This window comes from Monoraphidium neglectum (genome assembly GCF_000611645.1).
Source record: "Monoraphidium neglectum strain SAG 48.87 unplaced genomic scaffold scaffold00318, whole genome shotgun sequence".
NCBI classification, from domain to species: domain Eukaryota; kingdom Viridiplantae; phylum Chlorophyta; class Chlorophyceae; order Sphaeropleales; family Selenastraceae; genus Monoraphidium; species Monoraphidium neglectum.
In genome coordinates this window covers 995-14306 of record NW_014013310.1, presented here as the reverse complement: position 1 = coordinate 14306, position 13312 = coordinate 995, and the positions used below count along the sequence as shown (strand labels likewise).

At 69.2% G+C, this 13312-nt stretch overlaps 2 protein-coding genes across 2 annotated transcripts in view; one reads left to right on the top strand and one right to left on the bottom strand.

Moving 5' to 3' along the window:
- Positions 1 to 3853, bottom strand: part of MNEG_2723 (hypothetical protein) — a gene marked incomplete at both ends in the record, with an annotated part of 7041 nt that extends 3188 nt beyond the window's left edge. Inside the window, 4 exons of the mRNA XM_014048799.1 lie at positions 122 to 382; positions 662 to 1150; positions 1432 to 2958; positions 3764 to 3853. Coding sequence (XP_013904253.1) covers positions 122 to 382; positions 662 to 1150; positions 1432 to 2958; positions 3764 to 3853 — 2367 coding nt within the window. The remainder of the gene's footprint in view (positions 1 to 121; positions 383 to 661; positions 1151 to 1431; positions 2959 to 3763) is intronic.
- A 1703-nt stretch (positions 3854 to 5556) lies between these two features.
- MNEG_2722 (hypothetical protein) lies at positions 5557 to 10724 on the top strand (the record flags this gene model as incomplete). Its single annotated transcript, XM_014048798.1, has 5 exons — positions 5557 to 6098; positions 6320 to 6530; positions 6763 to 6936; positions 7092 to 8540; positions 8739 to 10724. 5 exons carry the CDS (start codon positions 5557 to 5559, stop codon positions 10722 to 10724), a joined length of 4362 nt encoding a protein of 1453 aa, XP_013904252.1.
- Positions 10725 to 13312: the final 2588 nt, after the last annotated feature.

Here is a 13312-nt window from a genome sequence, read left to right as displayed (position 1 = left end):
CCGCCTCCCCGCGCGCCGCAGCCATCGCGGCCTCCGCCTCCGCCGCCGCCCGCGCCGCCGCCGCGCGCAGCCCCGCCGCCTCGTCCTCAGCTGCCTCGGCGCGCCGCGCCGCGGCGGCGGCCTCCTCGCCCGCCGCGGCGGCCTCGTCGCGCGCGGCGGCCGCCGTGCGGCGCGCCGTGGCCAGCGCCTCTCGCGACTCCTCAAGCTGCCGGCCCAAGCTCTCAATTTCACCCTCCAGCTCCCCCCGCGCCTTGGCGGCCGCGGCGCCGAGCGCGTCTTTAAACGCGCGCGCGCGGCGCTCGCCGTCGGCGCGCAGCTTCTCAAGAGCTTCGCCCGCGGCGCGCGCCTTGGCCTGGCTGGATTCTGCCAGCTCTCTCGCCGCCTGACAAGGTGGAGAGAGGTCAGAGGGCGACTTGGAGCGGTAAGAGTGTGTACTGTACATACAAAGTCCTCACGATGAGACAAGGCCACAGGAGAGGGGTCAGCACGTCTTACCCAAGGCCGATTCTCGGCTGCAGAGGCCACCAGACTAAAGAGTAGTGGAGCCCTCTCGCCCCACGTCGACGAGCGCCATGATACTCTGCGCAGGCAGCACGCACATGATTCGCCGTTGACGCACGGCGCGCCTTGCACGCGGCGCCTGCAGCCCCCCTAAACCCACCGCCCCTTCCTCCCGCGCCCGCTGCAGCTCCGCCTCGGACGCCGCCCGCCCCGCCTCGGACGCCGAGCGCGCCGCGTCCGCCGCCGCCGCGCGCGCCTCCGCCTCGTCCGCGCGCCGCTCCGCTTGGGTCACCTCCGCGTGCGCCTGCGCCAAGCGCCCGTCGACCTCCACGGCGCTCGCCCCCCGCTCCAGCTCAGCTTGCTGCGCGCGCCGCGCCGCCGCTTGCGCCGCGTCCCGCAGCGCCGCCGCCTCCGCCTCGGCGGCGCCCGCGCGCCGCTCCGCGGCCGCCACGCGCGTGGCCGCGTCGCGTGCGTCGTGCTGGGCCTGCGCCGCGGCGGCGGCGGCTGCTGCGGCGGCGGCGGTGGACTGTGCTGCGGCCGCGTCGGACTGTGCGGCGGCGGCGGACTGTGCAGCAGCGAGCTGCTGCTGCAGGTCGGCGACCTGCGCCTGGGCAGCGCTGGCCTGGCGGCTCTGCTGCTGTACGGACTCCTGCGTGCAGATGGCGCGTGAACATCAGGTGATCGCAGCGCCGCGTCCATGCGGGTTGCTTCCATTCCAGGCATGTCAACCTCCTGGCTTCGTGCCGCTGCATCTAGCCGGCCCGAGACCCTGGATTTCCAAGTGCCGGGCCCATCAGCATGCGAAAGAGCAGGACAGCCTGTGCCCCCAGCCGCATGCCCCACGCCCCACGCGTGCGGATGTGCCGCGACACCCCCGCACTGCTGCACAGCCCCGAGCGGCCGCAGCACGCATCTCGCGTGCGGGCCCACCTGCGCCCGCCCGAGCGCCTCCTCCAGCGCGGCCGCCTTCTCATGCAGTTCGACCCTCTGCGCCATCGACGCCTGCAGCATCTCTTTCAGCCGCTCGTACGCCCCCACCAACTCCCCGTATGCCGCCTCCTGCTGCGCCGCCTGCTGCTGCAGCCGCCGCCGCGCCTCGGCCTCGGCCTCGGACGCGGCCGCGGCCGCCGCGGTGGCCGCTGCTGCCGCGGCCGACTCGGACGCGAGGCGGCGCTCGCGCTCCGCGCCCTCGCGCGCCAGCGCGTCTAGCTGGGCGCGCGCGCGCTCATAGTCTGCGCGGACGCTCTGCAGCTCGGCCTCCGTGCCACGCAGCCGTGTCTTCAGGGAGGCGAGGTCGTCTGTTGCGTCGTGCGAGGATGCGGCGCGCGCCGCTGCCCAATCTGGCTGGAGCTCCTGCTCCTGCTCCTGCTCCTGCTGCTGCTCCTGCTGCTGCTCCTGCTGCTGCTCGTGCTCCTGCTGGGTTTGCTCCTGCTGCTGCTCCTGCTCCTGTTGCTCCTGCTCATGCTCGTGCTGCTGCTCCTGCTGCTGATGATAATTTTGCTGGTACTGCTCCTCAGGAGACTCCAGATGCTGCACCGACGGGGGTTGCTTTTCGACGCTAATGACCTCCCCGACATCCTGGCCCCAAGCCCCTGATCCTGGCGGTACTGCTGCTGCTGCTGCTGCCGCTGCTGCTGCTGCTGCAGCCAAGGGCGCGATGCCCGCGGAGGACGCTGAGCAATCATTGGCTCCTTCGGTTTGTGTTGGAGTGTTGAAGTGCGACGCAGGGGGCGTGGTGATGGGCGAGGGATTGGCGCCGCCGAAAATGTCTGCAGGCACAGCTGCATCGACCCAGGTCTGATGCAGTGGGTCCGCAGCATCCTCCTCGGCCGTCTGCTCCTTGAGCAGGTGGGGCTGGAACGGCCGTTCTTGTGTCTCGGACTCGTGCTGCTGCAGCTGCTGCTCGTGGTCCAGACGCCCCTGTACCGCCCCCTCCTGCCGCTGCTGCTGTTGCTGTTGCTGCTGCTGCTGCTGCTCTTCCTCCTCTGCTTCCTGCTTTTGTTGCAGTTCTAGGCCCCACTCTCCCTTCTGCTGCTGGTGCGAGCGCAGACTGTCTCCTTTCTCGCGTGGCTCGTGAAACCACTGCCTAGCTGCATCCACTTCCTGCTGCTCCTGCTCTTGCTCCTGCTCCTGCTCCTGCTCCTGCTGCTGCCAGCTCTTTGGCTGCTGATGTTCGTGTTGTGCATCTTGCAGATGTGCAGAAACCCGGTGCTCTGACTGCTGCTGCTGCTGCTGCCATGCCATGCGCTCGTCATGCTCCTGCTGCTGCTGCTGCTCCTGCCAACGCCGTGCATCCCCCTGCTCCTGCTGTTGCTGCTGTTGCTGCTGCTGCTGCTGCTGCTGCTCTTGTTGCTCTCCCTCCTGTCCCTCCTCGCTCTCTGGCTGCTGCTGCTTCTCTTGCTGGAGCTGCTCTCCCTCGTTCTCTGTCCGGGGCGGCTCCTGCTGCTGCTGGCTCGCCTTGGTATCCCAAACAGGCGAACCCTTCAAGTCAGACCCAGACCGCCACCCCACGCGATGTGCGCCAAGCCCCGGCGTGGCACGTCCGCCCGGCTGCGCCAACGCTGCGGCTGGCCCCCCTCTCAAGGCGTATGCCGCCTCATCACCAACTTTACGAGCGGCTGTAACGTGCGGCCGTGCCGACCCGCCACCAGAGGACGCACTGGTCAGCACCACCCGAGGGCTCGGCGGCGGCCCCATCTCAGTAGTGCCCAGCTGCTCGCCCACGGCCCCCAGGCCGTCCCGACTCTTGTTGCCGCCCTCAACTGCCAAAACCCCCTGAGCCTGGCCTCGCCCGCCGCCGCCACCATCTGGCAGGCCTGCGGCGTATGGTTTCCTGGTGGGGCGGGGCTGTGGGACGATGTCGCCGCCACGTGTGTGAAGCCCGCCATGAGACTGTGGAGCGGGCTGCTGCTGCTGCTGTTGCTGCTGCTGCTGCTGCTGCTGTTGCTGCTGCTGTTGCTGCTGCTGCTCCTGAGTTTGCAGCTGTGGACGTGGTCTGTCGGCGAGTCCCTGGAACAACCCAGTTTGGGACAGCTGGTGGCAGGGTGGGGTGGCGCAAGTACGCATGCAGGTTGGTTGCAGCCGGGGGACACCATGCAGACACGGGCTGGCTTTTCATTGACAGCTTGGCATAACAGAATTGCATGTGCTTCTATGGTGCCAATCAGGTGGGCGACCCGGCACCTGTATGCGTGGCCGCAGCTCGAGCTGGGCGCTGCCTGCCTGCCAGTGATATGCTTCTAGAGCTGCAGCGGCCGCGCACCTCGCCGGCCTCGCGGATCGCTTCTTCCCTCAGCTCCTTGGCCGCCTCGGCAGCAAAATCGGCTACGTTCTTCACAAGGTTCTTCCACATGTTGAGCAACCACCTTTCAGAGATCTGAATGTCACCGACCTGATCCAAGTCGCTCACCGTCGGTAAGAAGTGGGCGTTGACGATCCATGTACGCCACTCCCCCGTACATGCCATATGTACGCAGTCTACTGCCGCGAGTTGACCAGCAGCTGCCAGCCGACTGACTGATTGCTTGCTCAGAAGAGAGCGTCAATGCTCGCCCAGTGAGGTCGATGACATAGTCCTGTCGACGGCACCGACCTTCGCAGGCGTGCGTCTGGCAGAGCTTCCCGCCTTATTGGTAAGTTGGTATTGGCTCTGCTCGGACGATCCGGGCGGGCCTGCACAACGCCGTGGCGGCATCGCTGTCGTCGGGACGCGTTCGTTGCCGCCAAGAGGGTGGGCGCCGGTGTTGTGCGTCTGCACCCTTGCACGTTTGTGGCACCAAATCAAGTCATTGACAGATTCTGCGCAACACCCACCCACAAATGGCCCAGCACCACCAATCTTTCGACACGGTCGCAGCGTTCCTCCCTCTACACCAGCACTATCAATCCAGCACAATTTGCAGTGCACCGTTGTACGCAATGAGCCATTCCAAGTATTGTAAACTCTGATCGCAAGGGTAGCCAAACCACCATTGACAGGTTGTTGAGATGGGAGTGACATGTTTGGGCATAGGAAAAGCACTCACTGTGCACCGGTGCCGTGCTGTCGCGCTGCACTCTGAAAGCTGCCTCAGAATCGCTCAGAATTGGAGCTGTCACACATGCAGTAGTAGCAGGGAAAGACGTGCGAGGGTACAAATCCAGCAGAGACTGCCGGTCGTGTGCACATGCGTTGCGCGTGGCGATGCTTATATGAGAGCGCAGTGCGGGTCCGGCTGAAGTCCTGCGCGCAGCAGCTGGCAGCGAGTTGACGTTCAAGGTGTCCAGGTATGTGCAGAGCCACCGCACACTGTGGCAGCACGGTCAAGCAATGTCTTTGGCGCTGTGGCCTCAGACGCACGGTTTGGTGTGCTGGGCCCATGTTGGCGGGCAGCACTGCAGCGTCTCCCCATGCTGCTGCCTTCTCTATCTCTGGTCTATCATGCATCCGTGCCTGCAAATGCCTAGGCACGCAGTTTTGAGTCACCTGTTGATCATCCCCGATGCCCAGATGATGTTATCGGCGGGGGTGGCCCGCCTCTAAGCGCGGCTACGGAGCCCGCGGGGCGAGAGCGGCTCATGGTCACGCACCCTATTTTTCAAGCTCCACTCGGGTCTCTTGTACCTCATTGAGGCAGGACGGCATGGCTTGGTGACACCGGAGTGTGTGAAACACGGGTGGAAGCCTCGGACAAAGGACTCTTCCAGCTAACCCCTCAGCTATCAAAGCACTTCGAATATTGGCAGATTTCAGCGCACTGCAGAACACAGACTGGCGTAAGCAGTCCCGTTGCTTTTAGCGCCGTGAGCGCTCTGCTCAGCGGCGGTTCTTGGAGTGACAGCACTTGTTGTAAGGCTTAGGGGCGTCAGCCCGCGTGGGGGCGGCGAGAGATCAGGTCGTGCACGCGCCAGGCCTCCCCCCTTCGTGGGCTGGGACTCGAGCTGGGCGGGCAATCAAGCTGGCTGAAATTGAGTTCGCGACCACGTTAGGAGCGCCCCGCGCTCGGGCAGCGGCCCGTCGCGCCGGTCGATCGCACGGCGCGCACAGCAGCAACACCAGCCCGCGTGGCCCCGGCCATGCAGGCTGGCGTCGCAGTCAAGGTGGAGCCGGGGGGACCTGCAGGGTGCTCTCATCCAGGCTTTCCCTCCGGCGCCGCCTGCAGCGGCGGCCATGAGGGCCCATGCAGTGGCGGCCCAGGCGGGGCTGCGCCATCGCCAGCACTGCTGCCGCCCGATCCAGCGCCGCTGGGTGGCCATATCGTTCATCCGGCGCCGCAAATGCTGGCCGTCCCCACTGGCAGTTCGCTTGGCGCCGCACAGCAATACCTGCAGCAGCAGCAGCAGCAGCAGCAGCAGCAGCAGCCGGCCGTCGATGACGGGGTGGCGCTATTCGGCAGCCATGGAGGGGCCCACGGCGAGCTGCAGCCCTTCCCCGCGGCTTGCTCCAGCGGGCCCGCCGGCGGTGAGCCGGGGGCGGGCGGCATGGAGGACGACGAGGATGAGGATGAGGAGCACGAGCAAGAGGACGACGAAGATCAAGAAGATGCAGGCGGCGGCGCCGCGGCCAGCGCTCGCGGCCCGCCGCCCGCACGGGGCCGTGCCGCAGCCAAGGGCAAGAAGTGAGCCGCCGCCGCGCGCCTCAGCGCTCCGCATGACTCTGTCATCGCGCCACGCCGCGCCGCGGCTGGCCCCAAAGACGCGCCTTGGAGCAGCTCGCGCGCCGCGCGAGCCGGCCCTCCATACGCCCTGCACCGCGCGGCGCCGAACGAGCCGTTGGCTCTCCGCGGTCCCCCCCACCCACGCCCGCGCCCGCGCCTTCCCTCCGCCCACTCAATCCCAGGAAGCCCCACCTCCAGGGCCGCTTCAGCGGGCGGCTGGCCACCAAGGACGACGAGAAGCGGCTCGTCCAGGAGTGCCGCCTGCTGGGGCCGCTGCTGGGCGGCGTGGGCAAGCGCGGCGACGGCAGCCGGCTGACGCTCGCGAAGATAGTGCGCGGCATCGCGGCGGGGGAGGTCAGGCAATACTGCCAGGAGCGGGAGCGGTACTTCAAGGTGCGGCCGGGGGCTCTGCAGCGGCGACGCTGCGCCGGCGCCTTGCTGGCGGCGCGACCCCTGCAGCAGCTGCGCCTCGAAGCAAGGGCCCCGTGCGGAGCGCGCGCGCGCCTCCCATGCACGGGCCGGATCGCGCGGTGGGCTCACCGCACCGCGCACCCCGTGCGGGCAGAGTCCTTGCATCAGCTATTGTAATCCACCCCTTCCCCCTCTGGTTTCGGACCCGCCTCAGGCGCTGTCGCAGCGGTCGAGCGCCCTGGAGGAGGCGGTGCGCGAGGTTGACGAGCTGCGGGAGGCGAACAGGCAGCTCAGGGAGCGGCTGAGCGCGGACGCGGGCCGCGGCGGCGGCCGCGGGGGAGCAGGAGGAGCCGCGCCGCAGGCCGACCACGCTGACGGCGAGGCCATGGTGAGTTGGCTGGCTCTGCTAGCTGATCGAAGCTCTTTGCTACGAGTTGTCGCGTGGGTGCGTGCGCCGCCCTTCGTCAACGCCGCCGTGCGCCCCTCTGCGCCGCCCTCGCCCACCCTATCTCGCCCGCACGTCACGGCCCCCAAACTTGCCAGGCGTTTGACGCCGCGCCGATGCAGGGCGTGGTCAACGGCATGGTCAACGGCACGCGGCAGATGGAGGCGCGGCAGTCCAGCTTCGCCTCTCTGTCGGACGCCAGCTACCCCCGCGCGGACCCAGGGCTGCCGCCGCTGCCGGCCGCGGCGGCGCCGGCGGTGCCGCAGATGCTGATGGTGGCAGCGCCCCCGGCTGCGGAGGCCCTGCAGCCGCTGCTGCAGCAGCAACAGCAGCAGCAGCAGCAACAGCAGCTGCACCAGCAGCTGGCACAGCCGCTGCAGCAGCACCTGCAGCCGCAGCTGCAGCAACAGCAGCCGCACCAGGCGCCGCTGCTGCAGCAGCAGCTGCTGCACCCGGGCGCCGCGCCGCTGGACGACCCGTCCCACGCCCAGGCAGCGGCGCTGCCGCCTGTTGCCGCGCAGCTCGCTGGCGGCGCCGCGGGCATGGGCGTCGTTGGCGGGGCGGTGCCGACGGCGGCGCTGCCCGTGAGCCTGCCAATGTCTCTGGTGCAGGCACAGGTGGCTTCACAGCCCGTGGCCTGCCTCCCGCTGGGCTCGCAGGCCATGGCCATGCACCAGCTGCAGATGCAGGCGCCCCTACCAGCCGCGGGCCCGGCAGGGCCGTCCGGCGGCGCCGTCGCGGCCGCCGCCGCGGCCCAGGCCCACATCGCGGCCCAGGCGCAGGCCGTGTCGCACGCGGCGATCTGCGCGCAGCAGCACGCGCACAGCCTGCAGGCCGCGGCGCACGTGCACGCGCAGCGCGCTCAGGAGGCGAGCCATCAGGTGGTCAGCCTGCAGGCGACAGCGCAGGCGATCGCGCAGACGCACACAGAGATTGTCCAGAAGATCGAATCCGTGAAGGTCGCGGCCGTCGCCCACATGCAGAACCCCCAGGCGCTGATCGCGCCAGCTGAGGTGGTGAAGCACGCGGAGGAAGCCGTGCAGAAGCTGCAGGCGCAGGCGCAGGCGCAGGCCGTCGCGGCGATGGAGGTGAGCGCCGCGGCGCAGCGCGCCGAGGCCGAGGCGCAGAAGCACGCGGCCGCGCACGTGCACGCCGCGGCGCAGGCGCAGCAGCTGCAGGCGCAGGCGCACAGCCTCCACATGCAGGCTGCGATGACGACGGCGGCGTCGGCGCCGGTCGCCGCCGGCTTTGAGGCTCAGGGTATTGCTCCTGGCGGCGTGGTGGCCGGCGTGCTGCCCGCCGCGCCACCTGCGGGGCTGCAGCTGCCAGTGGCTGTGGTGGCGCCGGCCGTGGCGGCGCCCGCGGGGCTCGGCATCGGCGGCCCCTACCCTGGCTCGCAGGCGGGCCTGCTCGGCTCAACGGCCGCGGCCGCCGGCGGGGCCGGCGCCCTGACGGCGCCGCCGACTGCGGCGCAGCTGCCCGACCCGGTCGTCAGCGCGGCTGCGCTGCAGTCTGTTGGATCTGTCGGGTCTGTTGGATTCGTGCAGGTGGGTTCGCCTGTCAGCCTGACCGCTCTCCAGTGCTTGCAAGCGGTCCTGCATACCTATTTGTGACCCTGGATGCTCACCAGTGCTTGAAGGGCATGCATAGCTGCTCGCCTGCTGCCCTGCCGCACCTCTGGCGGAGGCCTGCTGTGGCACGTCACCCCTCTCATGGTCCCGCCTGTCCCAATGTCGCTCTCCCAGGGCTCCATTGCCAGCACTCAAATGCCCATGGCAGGGGTGATGGCGCCCTCCGCTGCGCTGATAGCGCCACACCAGCACCAGCAGCATCACCACCAGCAGCAGCAGCAGCAGCAGCAGCAAATGCAGCAGCAGCAGCTACAGCAACAACAGCTGCAGCAGCAACAGCAGCTACAGCAGCAGCAGCTACAGCAGCAGCAGCTGCAGCAGCAGCAGCAGCAGCAGCAGCAGCAGCAGCAGCAGGCTATGTTGTCGCTATCGCCCTCGATCCCTGGAGCCGCAGTGGCCCCCGCAGCCCTGATCGCGGCCCCAGCCCACTCCCATTCAGGGCCACCCTTGACAGGGGGCAGCGAGGCGGCGACGCCGACCCCGCGCACCAGCTCTGGGGATGCGGCAGCGTTCCACGCCGCCTCGGTCCAGCAGGCTGCCACGATGGCCGCACAGCATGCGGCGGCCCAGCAGGCCTTGCTGCAACAAGCAGCTCTCCAGCAGCAGCAGCAGCAGCAACAGCAGCAGCAGCAGCAAGCTCAGGCGGACGCTGCATCGGCAGTGGCTGCCGCGGCCATGGCGCAGGCGGCAGCAAACGCGGCGCAGCAGGCGGCTCATTTGCAACAGGCCCAGGCGGTGGCTGCGGTGGCACACGCGGCCAACATGCAGGCCCAGCAGCAGCAGCAGCAGCAGCAGCAGCAGCAGCAGCCTGACTCCGCCTCCATCGGGGCTGCTGCTGTCGCCGCTGGCACGAGCGGCGGCACGCTCGCGATGCAGACTCAGCAGTCTGTTGCAGCGAGCGCAACTGGCAGCGCGGCGGGGCTGGCTTCCATGCTGTCAGGCCATCAGCGAGAGGGGTCTGTCACAGGGCCGCAGCACCTTCCGCCAGTGGCAGCACAGCAAGAGGGCGCAGCTTCGATGCAGCAGCTGCTCCAGCAGCAGCAGCAACAGCAGCAACAGCAGCAGCTGCTGCAGCAGCAGCAGCAACAACAGTTGCAACAGCAGCAGCAACAGCAGCAGCAACAGCTGCAGCAGCAGCAGCTGCAGCAGGTCGCAGCTGTGGTGGCGCAGCAGCAACAGGCGGCAGCCGCAGCTCAACAGCAGCAGCAGCAGCAGCAGCAGCAGCAGCAGCAGCAGCAGCAACAGCAGCAACAGCAGCAACAGCAGCAACAGCAGCAACAACAACTGCAGCAGCTCGCGGCAGAGGGGACACCGACCATCACGCCACGAACGTCTCTGCAAGGCAGCACGCCGCCCATCGCCGCGCCGTCCGCCTCGCCCGCAGACGTGCGCGCCTTTAACGTGGCTGCGCAGCTGCAGGCGCAGAGTGCGGGCTGGCCGGCGGGGGTGGGCGGTTCCGTCGGGATCGTGCAGCACGCGGCGGCAGCAGAGATGCAGCTGCAGATACAGCAGGCGCAGCAGCAGCAGCAGCAGCAACAGCAGCAGCTCCTGCAGCAGCAGCAGTTGCAGCAGCAGCAGCAGTTGCAGCAGCAGCAGCAGCAGCAGCAGCAGCAGCAGCAGCAGAGCCAAGTCCAAGGAAGCACGCAGCAGCCGTCCATCGCGGCTGTCACGGGTGTATCCGCACAAGCGCAGCCGCCAGCCCCCGCCGCCGCCGCCCCGCGGCCGGCTCCGCTGGCGGCCCCGACTGGCGCCGCGCTCCCCCTTGGCGCGCTCGCCCTGCCGCCGCTCCCGGCCCCGCCGCCCGGCCTCGGCCTGCCGCCACTGGCGCCGGCCCCGCACGCGCACGCGCAAGCGCCGCCGCGGCCGCAGGTGCCGCAGGCGGTTGCCCCCCTTGACGCGATCGAGGCGCAGCTCAGCGCGCGCGGCGGCCTCGACGTCTGCCTGCTGGACGTCCCCGGGCTGATGCCCGCTGATCTTGACCCGTTGACCGTCGAGCGGCTGGTGCAGACGCCCACGCCGACGCCCTTGACCGCGGGCGGCGCGGCGCCGCCGGGGGCGCCGGGGATGCTCGCGCTTCCCGGCCTGCCGCCGCTGACGTGACGGCGCCGGGCCGCGAAGGGACGCGCGGGGGCGCCGCACGCGCGGGCGCAGAAGTGCGGGCCCGGAGGGCTGCAGGGGTGCGGCGGCGATTGGTCTTCATGACGGGCGGCGTGGTGGGCCGGCCCGCACGTTGGTTGAGTATCGATGGAGCTGGCCGGATCGACAGCATCATGGGAAAGGGATTGTGACGCAAACACTGACCGAAGCTTCTCAAGCCAAAGCAATCCAAGCAGGCGCATGGGGTCGCATGAGGTCGCGCCCCGCTTTCGTATTCGCTGTGCACAAAGTATGTATGGCCCCTTGTTTTTGTTGAGCGCAGGCGATCCTGGTCAATGGAGCAAGCACTGCTGTGCGCCTCACTACGCGGCGCGGCCGCCGGTCTGCTCGGGCTTGGTAATGCTTGCATGTCATGGCTCCCATGTCGCCGTACGCACTGCCCCCTGCGCCCTCCATCCGCCCTGCACTGCGCCACGCGCCGCTCGACTCCCCATGCCAGTCGGCCGCGCGTGCTGCCTGCCAGTGCGCGCACCCAGGTGCGTGCCCCCTGCGCCGCCCCATTTTGCCGTCGGAGCCACGCGCCTGCGCACACGCCCCGACACCGGGGCCGGCCCGGCGAAATTCACTGGGGAGGGGCTTTTTTTGGAGGACTGCGCAGCACATGTGTTCCCGTACCTCGAACGGCCTGGTACTGCATTGCAACGCTCGTGCGTCGGCCCCTCTCTTCACTGGGGGCCCGCGGCCGGCGCGCGCAAACATTCACAGACACCGCACACAACATCATTTTGTCACCCGAACCGCCGAACAAGGATGGGCGACTGGGGCCGTGCGATGCATGGCGGCCCGTCGCGCCACGCGAGCAATTGCTCGGCTTCACCACACGCGCGCTGGCGCGCTTGCCGGCCCGCACGCAACACTCCCGCGACCCCCGCTGCACCGCCCCCGCCGCCGCGCAAGCTCGGGCGCCGCCGCGGGCGCGGCTCTCGGCAGGGTGGGCGGCCCCCGTTGGGACCCTCCCTGGCGGCGCCGCCGCCGGCGCCTGCGCCGGGCGCGGCGGCGGGTCTTGTTGACCGATACTTGATGCTGCAGGCGCTCCGCATGCGCTCCGCATGCGCGCCCGCGCCGCGTGCCCCGCGGCGCCTCACGCCGCACCCACGCGTGCACGAAGGGCTGCGACCCACGCGTGCACGGGCGCGTGGTGTGCGTGGAGCGCCGCGGGAGGAGCCTGCCTGTCCTGTCTTGACCGTTCCCACATGTGTTTCAGGCATGTGCAGTCGTGGTGCGAACCCACTTGCTTTTTTTCCCGTGCGGGGTACGCCTGCGCTTGCGTGTTTGTGTCCCCAAATGGTTTGTGAAAGCGGAGCCCCGGCCGCATTCGCAGGGCCCGCCGCACTTGCACCATTGCCTTTGCGCTGCCCCGCGGCGGCCGCTCGCTCGCGGCCACGGCGCCGCCTATACCTCCGCTTGACGCAGCCCTGCCGCGCGCCTGGTTCAGAGGGCCCGGCCGCGGCCCGCCGCGCACCCGCCCGCGACCCCCTGTCGGCGCAACGCCGAAGGCCGCGGCGGCGCGGCGGCCGCGCCCGGTCCGCCCGGCGCGGCGCAGCCAACCCCGCCTTGGGCGCTTTTCTATCGGTCTGGACCTTCGGTCGATTATATGCGGGGCGCGAACAGCCCCCCACCTCGCTCCCTTAATACACCCCCTTTGGCTCCCTCCCCTCTCTCTCTTTTCCTGGAGTCTGTCTCTCTCTCGGTCTCTTTTCAGTCTCTCTCTGTGTCTTCCGGTCCCTGCCCCGCGCGTTGGCTTGTTTCAGCCACCCCCTCGTCTTCCACACACCCCTTGTCCTCCTCATCCCCCTACCCCCGGGACCCACCAGGCGACGCCGTTGCCCGCTGGCGCCGCGGGCACGGCCTTTCCCCGGGCGAGCACCCGTGTACCGCCACACCAACACCCCTGTGCACGCATGTATCACACAGCCCGGCCCTGGCGGCCCCTCCTCGCCTATCGTGCGCATGGCGCAAGCGGGGGCGGGGTGTGACAGGCCGCGTTGCCAACCCCACTGGCGGCCTTGTAACTCAATGTAAAAGTTCCCTGCCCACCCCAGCGCTCCGCCTCGCGTTTGCCGCTGCCGCTGCTCTCCTACTCCCATGCGCAGCACACTGGCGCCGCGCCCTGCCCCGCGTCTGGTCCTTGCCTAGTCATCACACGGCCCCCCTTGGCGCGGAAATGGGAGTCGAGGGTTCGGGAGCAGGCGGCCTGGTTGAGCAGGCCCGACCCAGCAGCACCGGGTCTTGAAGCAAGCTTATACATATCAGTCGTCACAACTTACGACAGGAGACTGAGGGATCACCCAGACAGCAGACAGCAGCAGGCCTTGTTGCTCAGAACGCACGTCACAGCCGAGGGCCGGCACGGTCAACCAGGCAGGCCCCGGCCGCCCCAAACGTCTGGGGTGCGGGTCCCCACCCGTCCGTCCCGGGGCAAAGGCCGGGGTGAGGGGCACCGGCAACGGGCGGCACGATCCAGGGTCGCTGCTCAGCTCAGCGGCCAAGCAGCGGGCGCAAGGGGCTTCTGGGCGCGGCTGAGTGCACGC